The following is an 18,427-nucleotide window of genomic DNA, read 5'->3' on the forward strand; positions in this document are numbered from 1 at the left end:
GGACCAGCTATCAAGGCAAAGAAAAAAAGTTAGACTGTTAAAACTATTTTAGTTTTTAAAATTTTTTTTAAAGATGACTCTGTCAGAAATGGAAGAGATGCATTGCTGATCTATGACTCTCACAAAATGATCAAGGATTTCCTGTCTGTCACCAGGGCTTGGCCAGGATGCAGGCTCACTGACTGTCCTGCCTTCCTGGCACCTCGTAGGCACTCAGTGAGAATCTGAAGCAGAGGAGACAGATGTAGCTCCCTGCCCTCAAGAGCAGTCAGAGTCAGCTGGTTGAATGTCATTTTAAAATAGCATTTCAAACCACAAATCTCAACTGTTAGGAAGAGATCTCACTCCAGATTCTATTTACTTAGCACCTACTGGGTCCCAGGAACTCTTTAAGATACTGAGGCTATAATGATGAGCTAAACATTTCCCTGTGTTCATTCTAACAAGCAAGTGAATGAGCAAAACAACTTTAGACAGTGAGAAATAGTATGAGAAAAATAGGGGGATGCTACACCCAGCAGGGTGGGAGACAGTAGGATTGCCTGTTGGGGGAAGGTGGATAAGCAGAGGCTGGAGGGACAGTGATCTGGATGCAGAATTTTTTGTTTTTGGTACTAGGATTAAACTCAGGACACTCAACTACTGAGCCACACCACTATCCCTATTTTGTATTTTATTTAGAAACAGGGTCTCACTGAGTTGCTTAATGCCTCACTTTTGCTGAGGCTGGCTTTGAACTCCCCATCCATCTTTCTCAGCCTCTTGTGCCACTGGGATTACAGGTGTGCATCACCACGCCCAGCTTGGATGCAAAGTTTTCTAGGCAGAGTGAAGTCAGGAGACCTAGTTATTGACACACATGCCTGGGTGGCTCCCAGTAATTGGGGGTTGCTATCCATATGGAATATTCCCCAAAGGCACACAGGCTTGCTCCCGAGCCTAGTGCTGGAGGTGGTGGAGACTTTAAGAAAAGTAGGGCCTAGAGAGAGGTCTTCCAGTTACTGGTGGCATGATTTTAAAGGGGACAGTGGGACCCCACACCTTCCTTCTTCTCTCTTCCCTTCTCTCTCTCTGTTTCTCTCTTTCCGTGTCCCAGCCAAGAGATGAGCAGCTTTGGTCTACCATGCTCTCTCTGCCATGATGTGCTGTCTGTCACAGGTCCCAAAGCAATAGGGCCAATGAATCATGGACTGGAACTTCCAAAACTGTTAATAAAAAACCCTGCCTCTTTATCATTGATTTATCTCAGATATTTTGTTACAGTAACAGACAACTGTCTAACAATAGAAGAACATAGTTCCTGGTAATACACATTAAAAATTAGCAATAACAGTTGGGTGCAGTGGAGCACACCTGTAATCCCAGCAGCTTGGGAAGCTGAGGCAGGAGGATCACGAGTTCAAAGCCAGCCTCAGCAACAGTGAGGTACTGAGCAACTCAGTGAGACTCTGTCTCTAAATAAAATACAAAATAGGGTTGGGGATGTGGCTCAGTGGTTGAGTGCCCCTGAGTTCAATTCCTAGTACAAAAAAAAAAAAAATAGCAATAATGATGGGATTCTTTGGTTCTATATTTACCTCAATTTTTCTAAGTTCCATTCCCATCAACATAAAATCAGAATTGTTTTTGATTTTAGCAATTTTTAAGTTTTTAGAGGTCAAGGACTAAATTTATCTGATTTTTGGCTCTTTGTTTAGCAAAGTCCTCTATTGCAGGTTTCATATATGATTTTAATAATTTCTTAAAGTATTTTGACTAAACACAGCCTTTGGCACCATCGCCTTTGGATCCCAACTGATCAAGTTTGTGTAGTTTTAAGTGGGCAATGTGAATTAGGAATCATCAATGAATAGCTTATAAATACCCACAATTAATCTGGAAGCCATGCAGTTGGAATTTCTGCTCATTTAGATAGCAACAAAACTTTGCCTTTCATTAGTAATCTCATTTTTCAAAGTAATGAAAAGTCATTGTGTCAACTGGAAAGAGATGCTTAAACAGACCATAATGGTTTATATATACCTTGGACTCTGTTAGTACTCATTGTGTAAATATACATTCACACTGAAATAACCTAGTATTCTAAAACAGACACAGGTGCATGTGCCTAAAACAGAACTGGATTTCCTTAAAGATATTTGATAAAACCGACATTGCACTGATTTTCCTCAATATACCCAAATTTAGTTCTATACAAATAAATTTGTAATATATTTTACAGGTTAGTAATGTAAAGGTTAAGTTTCTATTATTAAGAGCCTCTGGACTATAATCTTAACAGCTTGATCAGATGCCTCATTTAGTGTTGAAGCTTGGCATGTGCATGTTATCCCAGCAGCTCGGGAGGCTGAGGCAGGAGGATCACAAATTCAAATACAGCCTCAGAAACTTAGCAAGGCCCTAAGCAACGTAGTGAGGCCCTAAGCAACTTAGTGAGACCCTGTCTCAAAATAAACAATAAAAGGGGTAAGGATGTGGCTCAGTGGTTAGGCACTCCTGGGTTTAATCTCTGTACCCCCGCCCCCCAAAGAGTGTTGCTATATTACATCAAAGCATTTTCAAGAACAATTTTGTGGCTAGCAACTGTGTTTGGGAATCGCAGAAAACTGAGGTGTGAAGAACTAACTGCTCTGATCAAGTAGTCTTGCACCAGAATCCCATTTATTAACCATTTACGAACAGAAACTCATCTATATCACTCTCTAGAGCAGCCCGATCCTGTGTTTCTGGGCTCCTTGAGCAGAGTCTCCTGATCCTGCAGGGACATGAGCCATTCCCTATAGCCTACTCTGCAGGTGTTCACTTGGGGCCATGCACACTGGCCAACATCCTTCAAGGGGATGACTGTGCTGCCTTTATAGCTTTCTGCTCATCCTGTCCTGGAAGAACACCCAAACCCAAGTTCAGCCTAGTTTGCAGGTGCAGCAGCCCTGGTGGGGTATGAATGATGGGCGTGCTGGAATAGCAGTCACCTGCGGCCAGTGCTTCTGTGATGGCTACAGAGCCACTGTCAATACCTTCGGACTGTGCTTCTCTGCTCCCAGAGGGTTGCTCGGGAGTCTGGATGCTCCTTGCTCTAACTTAATTCTCTGTAGCTGGAGGTTTTCAAAGTTGCAGCTGTGCTCATAAAGATGCTAGGGAGCTGGCTGTGAGACACACATTAGGTTTACTGAGAAGAAATACAGAAAGAGATGGCCTGGGTCAAAGTCAAATTATTATTTCCTAAGGGCCTCCAAGAAAATCATCTATGAAGGTCTTGGAAAGCTTAGGTTGATTTTCTTTTTAATTAATTCACTTCAGTATAGCTTTCGCATTAATTTCTAGTACTTCTTGCTCATAACTAACAGCTAAGGTTCTAAACATCAGATTGTGTTTTCCCTTTGTTGCATATAATCAAACTTGCAGTTTCCTTCCTGCATTTTGGTACCTACAGGTGCCTTTAAAGTTTGTTTCTTAAAGGCCCCAGTCCCACAGTTCTACAGGTTAGCAGACCTCACCCCTCTAGCACACACTAAAGTCCCTGCTATTGTCTTCATTGCCATCAGCAGCACAGATTAGTATTTCAATCTGCCACCTACACATTACATTGAGGAGCTTAGGTCCACTTTAGTGACTCCTTGGGAACTGCTTTTTTTTTGGGGTAGCTGCATATTATTTTGTATTTAAATGGAACTAAGTGATGCGTGTTCTCTGTACCTACAGTATGAACATGTGTCAGGCACGGTGCTAAACATCACAGATATCAGACTATAATGTTCTGTGAGTTAAGTTCCATATTTCCTATTCCCAGGTGAGAAAATCAAGGCTCAGACAGGTTCCATCATTTTCCCTATCATGCACAGCTGGGAAGCAAGGGCTGGAGCTTCTGGTTCTCGGGCCACATGATTCTGGTGCCTGTAGACTCTCCTCCAATGAAGCAGCCTTGTTGGGAAAGAGGAGCAGTTCAGACAGCTCTAAGGAATGAGTTAGACGAGGAGCACCTCTCCCATTGGGATTCTTGCTCAACACCCCACTACTGCCTGGAAGGAAAGCCAGAGCTGCCTGGAGAGGGCTGTTTAGAAAGCCCCAGAAGTCTAAGAAAAGGAGTAACTGTCAAGTAGCGTTTGATGTTTGGTTCTGTTTGAATGTCAAGGACTAAACATAAAACACAATTGGGTGTTGAGTCAGCTCTGCTGCTAGGTCAACCCCGGCCTTCTCAGGGTCTGGTGACTAGGTCCGTTGGTTCTTCCTTATGCCAAACTCCTGTCTCCTCATATCTGACCAAGGCCCAGACTCTGACTCCCTCCTGCAGGGAGAGTGGGGACACACCCCACTTGGCTTTGAAAAAAGCCCAGCCTGGACTTCAGTGTCCAGCTCTGCTCTCTACTGGTGGTGCTGTCCTGTTCCTCATCTGAGAAATCAGCTGTGAGGTCAGGGTAGGCCCCCAGCATCATGCCTAGGGCATGGGGGGAGCTCTAGGCCCACAGCCTGCTCTGCCCTGCCTACTGCTCATTGCCACCTGCCAGTGATGCCCACTGTGGGCTGCCCAGGTCTTGGTTTGCTGTTTTTTTTCTATCTGCTGACAGATCAATGGCCAAGCAGTCAGCTCTCAGCTCTCCTCATACACCCCACAGACACAGGACACGGGACCTCCCACTCCCACCCAGGCCATGCCCTCTGAGCAAAGCATCCAACTGAATGTATTGCTACAGGGACCATGAAGATCTCTGACTGCCTTTATAGCAGATCCCTATGGCACTCTTAGGGTTCCAAGCCTCAGAGGAAAAGAAACTTGTCATTTTTTTTGGTGGTGCTGGGGATGGGAACCCAGAGCCTCATGCCAGGTATAACCTCAGTGCTCCCCACACTCTAAAAAATAAATCTTGTATGTGTGTATTCACTAGCAATGGCACATCACCATTTGGTTCCGATTTACATCACCCAGATGTGATCTATTTAATGTACTTAAGCAGCACACAGCCACGTGGTAAAGGAAGCAAGTCATGACTTTCCTAGAAGACCCTGGGGGTGGGGGCAGGGAGTCCTTAAAGCCTATCAGTGGATCCCTGTGTGCACTGAAGCAGCTGAGGACACCCAGGTGCGTGCAGGGCGCCCCACTCCACACAGTGCGACTCCTGCCTCTCTTTGTGAAGGGAACGGAGGCGCTCACTAACCTGTGGTGCTCACCATGTACTTCCACTTGACCACATAGGCGTCACCTTCATGGAACTGCCCGATGCTCTGCCGGGGGAGCCTGCTGTAGTCGAATTCTAGGATATGCCAGACATCCACGGAGATGCTGGCAATCTCAAAGTGCCTTCTGTCGTCCCCTTCCACCAGGCCGTAGCCACGGCCAATGTTCACCCCGTCCAGGATGGTGCCGGCTGTCATCTGGGGCACTGCCACCATCCGCGTGACATCATATGGCCTGATGTCAGTCCTAGGGTCTTCCTACATGGGGGTATAAAAATGTTTGTCCAGTTACTTGTGATCCTATAGTCATACTCAATGATGTTGCAACTCTATTTTTTTTTTTTTAACAGTGCTGGGATGGAACCCAAGACCTTGCAAATGCTAGGCAAGAGTTCGACCACTGGGGTAGGTCCCTGGCCCTACTTTAACTGCTAATGGGACCATGTGAAAGTGCAGCTTTCCCATGATTTTCAGGAATTTTGGCTGCATTTAGGGGAAGGATTCTGGGAGACCTGAACCCATCACAACAGACTTTAACTAGAAATCATTTTGATGTTCTCTTAGTGGCCCCTGCAAAGTCTTTTGGTGTCAAGGCCACTTGTGTGAGGACCCTAGTTAAGCCCTTTGAGGACTGATCCCTGGAATACCTTCTGCTGGACAAGATCCCCAGCGCACTTCTCAGTAGGTCTCTTCAGTTCAGTCCAATCGAGAAATTTCTCTTTGAACAAAATAGTTTCATTGTGTTCAGTAAGTCTCCCAAATATTGCCCAATCAGGCCGCCCCTGTCCTTTCCTGCAGGGTGGAGTGGACAAGAAAAGAACTCGGATTCAGCGATGCTAAACAAAGGAAAGCAAACATGGCTACTGAAAACCAAAATCAAAATACATGAGTGGTAGATAGAAGGAATGATTCATTTTTAATCATTTTACCAAATAGGTGATCTGGTATTATTTTAGCCTGGTGCCTAGCAAGGCTTTGTGTCTGGAGCTGAACATCAGTGGCAGACAGGAAAGACACAAGGACAGGAAAGAGCACAGCTCACCCAGGAGGATTTGTGTATTTTCGGGATTTTAGGATTTGACACTGTACCAGAGAACACAGGTAAATTAGAAAAAGGTAGAGCTTGGAGCAAATAGATGCTTTATAGGGTACAGCAGAGAGAAGAATGGGTAGGTATTTCTTCTCCCTCCAAACCAACCTTTGACTGTGAATTGAGACCAAGATGCTGTTATCCCATCAAACCAATCAGCTGTATTTTCTGTGTCCTACTGTGCACTGTTTCCAACATTTCCCATTTTGTCCCTTAATTTTTTCACTGGTACGTTGTAATTATACATAATAGTGGGATTCACTGTGGCACATTCATACATGCACATAATGTAATTTGGTCAATTTCATTCCCCAATAACTCCCCTCTCACCCCGCCCCCCACTTCCCTTCCTTTAATCTATTAGTCTCCCTTCCATTTTCAAGAGACTTTTTTGTTGTGTTTTTTTTTTTCTTTCTCTCTTTTTTCTCTCTAGCTACCACATATGAGAGAAATCATGACCCTTGACTTTCTGAGTCTGGCTGATTTCACTTAACAGCCCTGGGCAAACGTGGGAGCAGGGGCTAGTGGGTTTCTCTACCTCCTTCCTGACTTGCATGTTTGCCCACGGCTGAGACATCACACTTGGAGGGTTTTAGCCTCCTTGTTTGTACAGCAGGGCTGGGTTTGCAATCTTGTCTGTACCTCAAAGTCCCTGGGAAGCTTTTAAGCCATACTGACACAGAAGCCCCATCCCTCAGGAGCTAAAGACTCCTCTCGGGGACTGGGCCTGGCATGTGCTTTTTTTAAAAAGTTCTTTCAGTGATTCTGTTGCAGAGATGCTGGAAACCAGTGAATGAGATGCTGAATCATTCATGTTCAGATTTGTGAACATGGCACTTTTAAATATAAACTGACCATCATGTAGATTCTATGCTTCATAATTATTTTTTCTTTAAGATAGAATAAAATTAGATAAAATAATATAGGCTTCATCTGAGTTCTTAACACTGGTTGTTATAGTACTAATATTAAATGGCCATTTGCTAAAGAATGACTTAAAAAATTTTTTACTACATTCATATAATTTAAAAGTGTTTATTTATAGAAAGAAACTGATAATAAATCAATAATTTTAAAGCATGAAACAAGGTAAGAAGGTTGAAATTTATATACTATTCTATGTTGTTTGGTGGCATATTCATTTCTAATTTATTACTATGTAGCACAAATATTTTAAATAATTTTCTAGGGGTCTGGTAGTTTAAAAAACCAATCTTGTGCATGTAAGAATTCTTATTTTTCATGATGTTATTTCTTAGAGTTTGCGCATACTCTGCATTTACCAAAACAACTTTCAAAGGTCTAACGCTCTACAGGGAATATTAAAATTACAATTATTATTTCAATACCATATTCTTGTCCTTCTCTTCACCCCAAAAGGCAAAAGGCACAAACATATACTGCAAAATGACAAATAACTCTTGGGACTCAAACACTATGCTCAGAAGATAGGAATCAGAAGGAACAAGTAGCTTTGCACCTTCAGATCTATGGCAGAATTGCAGATTCTGGGAAGCTTTTCAGATTGGCAGGAAATTTGTTTAAACAATTGGTATTTGTCTGCTGTAACAGTACCTGGAATGCTACAGGGGAAAACTATTTGTCTACTTCAAAAACTTAAATGCAATACAAACATCTTCCTTAAAATCCATATTTCTCTATTAGTTAGGTAAAAGCTAAAGAAACGTTTGTTTTGTGAATATTCACAGTCCAGGGCATGCAATCACTCATGAGAACTGAAACCTTTATGAAAAGAATGACAACTAGGTGACCATGAACTGAGCCTGCACAGGGATTCTGCTCACTCTACACGCTGCACGTGGACTGCGGGAATACCTGGGAATAAGTGGATTGCATTCTCCAGGATCCAGTGGATTGATGTCACAATTCTCATAGTCGAAGGTTCCATTCCACAAGTGCTTTGCCAGCTGAAATGCTATTTTGCGCTGTGCTAAGGTGACTTCTTTCCCATGCCACACGTAAACTTCACTACCAAAGTCAAACACCAGAACCTGGGGAAATGGCACAAAAGAACTTGTTCACCTCAAGTATATGCTCCAGCTGAGTCAGGTCTCTGAAGACAGTGAGTCAAACAGGTGATGATAAAGCCTAACGGGGCAACCCATATAACTCAAGAAGGTCAAAAGATCTGACCAGCTGGCACTGCCCTGCCAAGCCAGCCTCTGGCCCTGGGGTTGGCAGGGCGGTGGCGGGGGTATAATTTCCTCCTGTTGTTCTAAATGCCCAAGTTAATGACTCCTCCTCTGAACTCTCAAACCACTTAAGATGTCCGATTCATAAAGGAGTTATTTGAGTATGCTCTTTTATCTTCTTTCCTTTCTCCCCCTCCCTTTGTTTCTCCCTCCCTCCCTTGTTCACTCATTTGCTTCATTCAGGCCAGATACTGATGATCCAATGAAATCTTCTCTCTCACCTACAATCCAACATCCTTAAGGGCAGAGATCATGTCATATTTATGGTAGGGGCTTCCTCTGAGTGTTTGCTGAACGAATACACGAATGTTATGCCATTTCTCCTTTCCATGCCTGTAACTGTGTACAACTTTTTCTTCTGAGAAGATTCTCCCTTCATTTCCAGTCATCCAAACTCTACTTTAAACTCTAAACTAGGATCAGATTCTTTAAAATGTTATTCCTCATTTTTTATTTTTCCTTGACTTGTTTTACTCCCACTTTCATGCCCATACATATCATCTACCCAACTCAGCTTTGGATTCTAATCTTTCTAATGTGCTTCTGAAACCCAATGAAATTAAAGGTCCTTTTGTATCTTCTGCTTTTTTCTCAATACCTAGAATATTTATTGGTTTTAGAAATGTATGTAATGAATAAATACTTACTGGTGTGAGTGGGGAAAAAATCACATTACCTCGCAGATCCACAAATTAAATATATATCAATATATTATTCCTGGAATTTAAGGACTAAAAAATGTTTTATTTAATCTTTATACAAAATTCAAGAGACAGGGCTAAGCAATGCTTCCATTTGCCTAAAATATAAAAGCCTTCAATGATCCATGCCATTTTGGCACAATATTCTGAATTCTGTATTAGTATTGCAGATGGCAGTAATGGTTTAAAATTCCAAATAAATATCCTCTAAAGAGCTGCTGTGTTTGACAACCGGCACTAACTCCAGCTAACCTTTCCTGGGCACTTCCTAACTCTATTGTGGGGCAGCCCTGTGCAGAGTGCCCTAGGTGTGCTCTTATTGAAGACTATACCTCTTTTTGTTGAAGAAGGGAGCACTTTGGGATTTTCCCCCAGTAGTTATCATCAGGAACAAGTTTGTCATCCATCAAACGGTAAATACAGTTTGTTTCTATAATGGCTGTCTCATACAGCTCATCTTCTTTAGGGTCTCCGGCACCTTTGGGGTGGGAACAATAGGAGAGCACCATATTTTACATCGGAAAGTTGCTACTTTAGAAGAATAAACTCAGGAGAAAAAAGGAAATTCAAGTTTTATCAATTTCTGAAATACAGTCCGTTCTTACACTGGTAACTGGTTTGGCCACCCAGGAGCTTCCAGAAGTCTTTGGCTGCGTGAGTGTGTGTATTAATTCCTTCTTCTAAGGTTTGGATGTATGTAGCTCTACAACCAAGTTCCCTCTTTGTCTGAATTAAAGTTGCGAGTTCTGAAGCCTAAACAAAAAGAGAAACATAATTACCTGGCTAGAAAAATCTGTGGCTGGATGGAGAGGCACACAGCAGGAGTTCTCAATCTTTAATATTCAACAGGATGCTTTTGAAAACTACCTTTTCCTTGGGCTTTATTGTTTTTGAGATTCTCATTCAAAAGGCCTGTGGCAGAACTTCCTAAGGGTCTGGGATAAAGGGCTTTAAATTGGTACTAGTTCCTTTTAAACACAGGAATAGGAATAAATCCAGGACTTTAAAACTGGAGGCAGAGGCCACAGTCCTTCTGGAAAATCCTACTTCAGCCCTCACAAAAACTCCTTTGAGAGACACTCAAGAGGACATACTACCTGTCCCTTCTCACTGAAATGAAACACCCACCATTTGGATCTAGCGGGTGGGAGAACATTCCATCTGTGTGTAAAGGAGGCGTTAACTAAAGCATTTTATCATGCAGACACCTACCTTTGCCTTCTCAATGACGTTGGCGAACTCTCCCACCCATAGGAAGCAGAACTGGGGAGAGAGCAGAAGGAAGCAGTCCCCACTGTTGAGTGACGAGGCGCGAGGTTCTACCAGCCTTGTCTGAACGTGTCTTCTTCCTGGACAGGAGGCCCAGAGTCACTGCTTGCCCACACCAGACTGGGGTGAGGACACACCCACGGCTCAAGCATCACTGCCACAAACTACCAAGTGTAAGAACTCTTGTCTACTAAATGACCTCCTCTAACCCTGGATGGCATGGAGAGGAATTTAAAAGGGCCAACAGGAAGACAGCATTCAATGAATTCCCCTAGCTTGCCCAAATGTCACCATGCTTCCTAGGACCTTTGTCCGTGTCTTTGTATAGTATGTGCGCGGACGTATTAAGGTCCCCTCCTCCAGTGAAATTGGGAAACGTGCTCCTTCTCCTCTTCTTCCCTCTCCTAGAGCTTTCCACCCAGCCCACCTCCTACCCTTGGTATCTCTGGCTGTGTTCCAGGGAAGGGCAGGCCTTTCTATAGGATCTCTTTCCTGTGGAGTTTTCAACACCTTTTCCTGCATGACTGATTGATTTCAAGCTATCCACAATCACACACATGGCGTGGTCTCTAGGTTAGACCACAGGAACAGAGACTGGCTATTGGAGCTGGTCACCAGTTTTTTAAATACACTAAAAAGGACGGTGGTTTTGCAGATGCACATAGGAAACCCAGGGGGAGGTGGGTGATAGCTCATCCATCCTTCTCGCAATGATCCATCTACAGGGGTTACCACGAGGAGGCAGCAAAGCCTCTCTCCTCCTAGCCCAGGGCTTCCCTGTGGTCTTCTGAGTCTCTCACTGGCTGTGGATAAAAAAGGCAGGAGAGTGAAATCAGCTCTGCCTCATTTGCTTCTGCTTTCACTTGATTCCTGCCCCAGTAATGTGCTCTCCTCCTTCTGGCCTGCATGGGTCCTTAGCTCAGTGAGGAGAACCGAACAGAGGGTGGATTTAGGGCACATCTGGTGGCTACATGGCAGTATTAGGGCATGGGCCATGGTGCCAGGGTGCCAGAGAAAGCAGAAGCAAGAGCAAAGAGATGCAGGAAGAGGAAGAATCTCCACTGATTCCACTCCAGCTCTGCCACTCAGTAGCAGCCGTGACATTCGGCACGTTACCAGCCTCTCAGCCCCCATGGGCAGAGAATGCCCACATTATGGGATTCTGTGACACTGAAGTGAGAGGAGGTAGCAGACGATTTGGTCCACGGTAGAGTCTCGGAACACACACAGGCCCTTCCCCTCACAGGTGACAAAGGGAGCAGTCAGGACCAGACAGAAACTACTGGTCAGTGTGGGTAAGCATGTCATTTCTCTGTGTGGCTCAGCGGTACCTTTGATCTGTAACAACATCAGCTTCTTATAGGGCACCGCGCTGTTGTTAGAATTCTGCTCCGTCAGGTTGACGTTCCGCAGGATGACGCTGCTGAAGTTCTCCTTACTGGCTAAGCCGGCCAGAGTAGCCTCAGTGAAGTTGGAGTTGGAGGACACTGGGCGGGTCAAAGAGGGAAAGTAGCACAGAGGGAAGCAAGACATTCAGATAAGGTGACAATGTTCACAAATCAGAAATTATTCCTGACTCACTACTTTTGTCTTTGAAAATTGATCTGACAGGGACACATGATCTAGTTTGATTATCTATGCAATTCAATGCTCAATCACTATGTAAAGAACTAAATATGGAATGTAAGTATATGGTATAAAAGAATAAACTGCTTATTGACAAGTGTCACACCTCACTATGCAGAGGGACAAATGAGTGGCAATGAGGACCAGCCACTTTGTTATAAAAGTAGGTACTGGACTCATTTGTTCCAGTTCCACTGAAAGCTGTTATAATTCCTAATAACTGGTAGATGCTGGATATATTCCCATGGAAGACTGTTGATGGCTTTCACCAAATGTCTTGATATGCAGAAAAGTCAACACTCTATAAGGGAGCATTTGGTTCTAACCTTTCTCTGGAGGCAGTGATCAACTAAATGATCTTGAGGTCCTCTGCTCTGTAATTATAAGATACTAGACCAACAAATATGTGTGGATCAAACGGTCTTCATAAAACCATTCTCTGAGCCCCATAAAAATGGAGGTAGTAGAAAAAGTATGTAAAATATGTGAAAATAAATCTTGATTTCTCCAATTCATTGCTTTAAAAAATGTATATGCTGAGCTGGGTGTGATGGTACACGTCTGTAATCCCAGCAGCTTGGCAGGCTGAGGCAGGAGGAAAGCGAGTTCAAGGCCAGCCTCAGCAATTTATCGAGGCCCTAAGCAACTCAGAGAGACCCTGTCTCTAAATAAAATATTCAGAAAAGGACTGGGGATTGTTGCTCAGTGGTTAAGCATCCCTGAGTTCAATCCTCAGTAATAAAAACCAACCAAACAAACAAACAAAAAACATATGCTGAAGCAAAATTCAGAAAATTATTTCACTGGGATTACGATCTAATGCTAAAGAAATATAACTTGATACTTCATAATTCCTTAGTGTTATAATGAAAAAACTCACCTACTTCATCTAAATACTATATTTCTAAGAAAAACTTGAGGAAATTGGTTCATGAATGCTACAGGGAAATAAAAAAATGTAGTGAGAATATTCAAAATATCAAGATTATGCCTGCCATTACCTTCACCATGAAAGTCACTAATTCAGAGCAATGAAATCCCACATTAAAGGGCAGATAACAACAGAGACTCTTGGTGTGAAGTGGAGGCAGCAGTCCACAGCTCACTCTCCACTGGTGACCCTCCCACACAAGTAACCCCTATCTCAACTCCGGCAGCCTGAGGGGCCTCTGTCAAGGACAAAAGGAAAGCATTGCTTTGTGTGTTAATTAATAATATATACACCTAGAATTAGGAAAAACAGTAGCTTGGGATGTTTTCCCATAAGAGATCAAATAAATAGTGTGCCCTTAAAAGTGGAGAATTATTGTGTTGAGACTCTCTCTATGGGACTGAAAATGAATGGGCAGAAAACCTTTTCCTCCAACTTCTTGAGACAAAACTCAAGAATAATTTGAATTACCCATACTTAATTGGTGTCCTTTGAGCACCTTTAAACAGGAAATGATTAAATGATACCCAGGTCCCAGAGCGGTGTGGTGATGCCGAATACCCACTCTTTTCTACTTTCATCCGCTTTGACTCCATGAAGGCGACGTTCAGCCTCTGCTCAGTGTACTCCTGCAGGAGGTCCTCTCTCGCTGCCAGCATTTTCAGGGGGTTCTTGGAAGCCTGGACTCGGCGTTTGGGTCTCACAGCACGCTTGTGCTCAGCCACGGAGGACGTCAACCTGTGGGGCCAAGACAGCTGCTTCTTAGTCTGTAATATCGGCCACACCGGGTTGTGTTTCTTGTATCTGCAGCAATGGGCTCCAAAGTTATAAATCTTTCATTATACTCTTACAGCTCCGCCCACTACCACTCCCCTGATGTGTATTCACAGAACCCTGGAGGTGGGAGGGAGGGTCCAGCCCGAGTTCAAGATCCTGGACAATCCCAGAAGCCCCGCCCACTCATGTGCCCTGGTCTCCGCCTGCAGGGTCTTCCCGGGCTTCACTCGGCAGCTCACTCCATCACTTAGGCAGCTCTGAAGTTAGGGTTCTCCTTCTCATGCCCATGTCCTGATTCTCTCTTCGGAATTATACACCCCGGTCTACCTTTGCATTACCTGCAGACAACCATTACTCGGCCACTCAATCCTCTTTGCTCCAGACTAAAGTTTCTCTTTACAAAATAGCTTTTCAGTTCACTCACCATCCCTCTGTGGCTAGCTTCTGTGGGAGCCACTGGCCCCCAGAGAAAAATAGTCCCAATTCCGAAAAGTGTATTGAAATAAAATAGGCCTGAAAAATCATCTGTGGCATGTCCCCGCACTTTCACAAATCTGTGGGCTAACGCCCAGCCTGGGAGGTGGTGGTCTGGTTATATGATGTCCCAGCAGAGTCTCACCGCTACACTCAAATTCCAAGTGCATGGGTCCCTGTGCCTGAAATTCTTTCTTATAATACCACTGCCTCTCTGTGTATAAATAGAAATGTTTGAATTATTATTTATAAAAATTTAAACAATGATGATTGGGTGAAGGTTGAGAAATGGCTAGATAACCATGTATACAAATACCCCAAATATTATTTTAAGGTGGAAAATGGCAAACTGCTTATTTTTTAAGGTAGGAAATATAAATGTGCAAATAGAAACAAACTGAACATAGGCAAAAAAAATGTATCAGGAGTGGCGTACAGAAAAACTTAGTGACTACACAGATTTCCAGAAGAGATGTGATGGGGTTGCTGTACTGTAGCCCAGCCCAGCAGGGCTCCGGGCTTCTGCTAACAGCATCTGGGTTTTCCCTAGGGACAACCACCTCACCCCACCCCTACCCTGGCTCTGAGGAGCTCTAGAACTGGCTCTGACCAATCAGCATCTCTTTGGCTGTGATGAAGGCATTAGGGATGGACTTGGGATCCAATGAAAACTAAACCTGGAACTTCTGCTGGAATAACTGGGAAAAAAAGCTGCCTGTGTTGGCTTGGCCAAAGAAGTGACCTGTAAATCCAGAGGTTGGGGTGGTCACCTTCCATCCCCTGGTTACAGCTCTGCCAAGAGTGGAACAGCTCAGGGGAGAACAGCTATGGGAGGGACTGCGTTCTGAGGGGCCTCCTAACTTGAGGTCACGCCTGGACTTTCCAGTATGTGAAAGTAAATCTCTCTGCGCCTTTCTTTTGCTGAAGTCAGTTTGACTTAGGTGATTTTCTGGCAATTGCAACTGATGGAAACCTAATTTCAAAATAACTTTTCTTGGGTGGTTTAGTCATGTTTTCATGTGAATAAATGTCTTTGTAGATCACTGAGAAAACCCTAAGATCTATTGGTTTTATATGTTATTGGAAGATAGGTCATATTCTTCCTCTGATATTCTAGTCAGTTGTGCTAATCTGAGCTCATATCATCCATATATTTTTTTCAGTGATGAATAGGTATCCAATATGTCAAAAGAGAGAGGTATAGAAATATCTGCTAAGTTATGTTAAACTAAAAAAAACTGCAAAATAATATTGAAGTGATGTGAAAAAGTCCACTAACACCTCTCTAATGGCATAGGGCAAACATCTGTGGTACACGTGGTCTGTCCAAACACACATCTGGTCCAGAGCATGCCTGTTTTATTGGCCAGCAGCACGATGCACCTGGCTCTAGAGAAACACTGTGGCTGTAATGACTTCAGAGAAGATAACACGGTGACAACATTCCCCTGTGAAAGGACTGTGTGGACGCAGGGGAAGGACACCCTTGCCAGTGGAGGGGAGACGGAGATGGAAATAACTCACTTGGGTGCAAAAGGATCAAAAATAACATCAAAGTCTTCCTGCAGCTCCACAGGACTTTTTGGTGTATTACAATCCACGCTGCGGTAAAATTTGGCAAAGGTTTCATCATCATCCAACTTCATCACCTCCTTAACAGATTTACGGGTGACGGTGAGAATTGTTTCCTGCATCCCACCAACTATCAATAAATAAGCAAATAAAAAAATATGAGTTTGGTCAAAACAGTTGCTCTGTCAAAAACTTACAGTATTTCAAAAAGTATCTCCCTCCCCCAAGTTCCAGGAGTGGAGAAAACAGGATAGTGATGCATGTGATCCTCAGAGTGCTTGCTGGGCCCTTACCTGACTTCTCCCGTAAGGACTTCCCACCTACACAAAACTGGCACAGTGCAACGGTGGGAGGGAGGACGCTGAACTTGTGGCACACAAGCCCATTGAGCATTTTTGATCCTGACCTCTTTCTGTTGGTGGGACAACTAATCCCAGCCTAATTCCATATTAGGGATCAGCAAACTTTCTGCAAAGGACCAGCGGTAAATATTTTAGCCTTTGCCTGGGGACTGACATGGCCTATGTTACATCTACTCAGTTCTGCCCTGATAGTGCCAAAGGGGTTCCTGACAATAAGGGTCACAAATGGACACAGCTATGTTCCAATAAAACTTTATTTATAAAAACAGGTGAAGAGCTTGATTTGGCCATGATAACCATTGGCTGATCCTCAGGCTAGATTACTGTTACCTGTATTCAATAAACATTTCACTGTTAGGATTCCTTGCTTAGCCAGTTTAGTTAGTGTATTAAACTTTCATGTCTTCAGTTTATAATGGTTGTTTGTAATATTTTCAATTTAGAGGTATTGTCAAAAGCATTGGCCTCCCAGTGTCTGGAGTTGATAAGTTGCAAGTACTAGACATGCTTTATCAAGTGATAAAAGGCTATTTTTGCATATTCTTTTTTTGGGACTTTCATTGACTTTTGTATTGAAATATTTTTGGGACTTTCATTGACTTTTGTATTGAAATATTTATTTAAATATCTATTCGCTAGGATTTTCTTTTAGAAATCCTATGTGATTATAGGAAAGAATATGAGCTTTTAACCAATTAGAAATTAATATATGCAATTTAAAGTTTACCCAAGATCATGTTGATTTTGCATAGGTATATCAATATGAATTCAGGGTTAAAAGTAAAATTACTGAGTTCACAATTCTGACTGGATACATGCCAAGGTTTAGATTCAGAAAAAAAAAATATATTATTGGGTGTCCCCAATTTAATACATGATCAGGGGAATCACAGCTTGATAATCGAATTGGTCTTGATCAAATTTCAGTTTTTGAATGATAACAAGGATAATGCTTACAATATGAATTAGTAAAGCTATACTAGAAAGAAGACAATTTATTTGAGGTGAAAAAGCAAACAATTAAGATTTAGAGATTTTAAGAGAGAAGCAGGTTGTTAAGGTTTTCTTAGTAACTCATTAAAAATACAAATCTTGATGTGCCATAAGGATTTAAGTCAAAGCCTCCCAACTCCCTCCTGGCTTCTTTCTGGTATGTACCTTTGTTATTCAGCCGCCTTAGAAAGGTTTCCAGCTTGTCCAACTTCAAGTCCGATTCCAACTGCATATCTGGTCTGGCTTCAATATCTAAGCACGTAGAAACCATCAGTGAGAAAGTGTCATGAGGACTCTTCTGATCAGAAACTCAAGACATACTGGGCACCTTGGTGGCTTACCTTCTTGGGGTTTGGTAACTGGTGTAGTACCCCTTGATTTATTGCAAATAGGGGACGCTACTGGAGTTATGGCCGTAGGTGATGCTAAACCTGCAGAACAAACGATGGAGCGATTTAGCCTCTTAAAATTACTTCTCTAAATTCTGTGACTCTGATGCATCTCCATGAGTCCCAGCATAAATTGTACAACTTATAATAATCCATGTCCATGCATCCATGTGTACATACATGCACATACATTGGGCAGGTACCATGACCATGCAGGACAAATGCAACTATAGAGAAAGTTTTATTACGTCTAAGAACTAAGTAGCCAGCAAGCTGATATTTCAAAATGAACAGTGAAGATGTAACAAAACATGTTGATGCTCCAAAAATGGAATAAAAGAGTGTACAAGGCAGAATATGCTTGAACAAATGGAATTATGGGTTCTGAAGGCCATTTTGGAGTGACAGGGGCCACTGAAGAGAAAGCGTATTTGCATTATCTTCCACGGAGGAGACTGAGAATAAATTGTGTCACACTAGCCAGCAAGTGGTTCCAGAACTGGAGTTTTCCTCCAGGCTGAGGGGAGGCAGGAACAGTCTACCCTTGTGGATATTCCACAGTCAGTCACCTAGAGTGCTGACCAGTCAGAAGAAAGACATGGAGAATATGCATTTAAACTGATGTTGGAGGGCCATTCCCAGCTCAGATGTGGCTGGAAACTGGAAACGGGCTTTCTCATATTATTGATTGAGAAGCAGGTGGGTAATCTTTAAAAGCGCATATTTCAGTATCAAAGAAGATATCTTGCTGGAACCAGAAAACTTGATAAAGAGAAAACAAGTATTTTTTTTTTCTAACCTAAGTAGAAAGAACTGAGAAAGGAAGTAATTAGTGCATTTATAAGGAAAAAATGAGAT

The 18,427-nt window shown here is 42.9% G+C and overlaps 1 protein-coding gene across 28 annotated transcripts in view; it reads right to left on the reverse strand.

Annotated features, from left to right (window-relative positions):
- The window catches only part of Svil (supervillin), a 225,470-nt gene that overhangs the window by 15,081 nt on the left and 191,962 nt on the right, over positions 1–18,427 (reverse strand). For all 28 annotated transcript variants that reach the window (XM_048809128.1, XM_048809125.1, XM_048809127.1 and 25 more), the window contains 11 exons: positions 17,522–17,611; positions 17,346–17,432; positions 15,778–15,955; positions 13,568–13,740; positions 11,777–11,932; positions 10,389–10,525; positions 9,782–9,929; positions 9,509–9,654; positions 8,099–8,274; positions 5,820–5,964; positions 5,154–5,430 (listed from right to left, as the gene is read on the reverse strand). In XM_048809128.1, the coding sequence (XP_048665085.1) occupies positions 5,154–5,430; positions 5,820–5,964; positions 8,099–8,274; positions 9,509–9,654; positions 9,782–9,929; positions 10,389–10,525; positions 11,777–11,932; positions 13,568–13,740; positions 15,778–15,955; positions 17,346–17,432; positions 17,522–17,611 (1,713 nt within the window). The remainder of the gene's footprint in view (positions 1–5,153; positions 5,431–5,819; positions 5,965–8,098; positions 8,275–9,508; positions 9,655–9,781; positions 9,930–10,388; positions 10,526–11,776; positions 11,933–13,567; positions 13,741–15,777; positions 15,956–17,345; positions 17,433–17,521; positions 17,612–18,427) is intronic.

Source organism: Marmota marmota, unplaced genomic scaffold (assembly GCF_001458135.2).
Source record: "Marmota marmota marmota unplaced genomic scaffold, marMar, whole genome shotgun sequence".
Classification (NCBI taxonomy): Eukaryota; Metazoa; Chordata; class Mammalia; order Rodentia; family Sciuridae; genus Marmota; species Marmota marmota.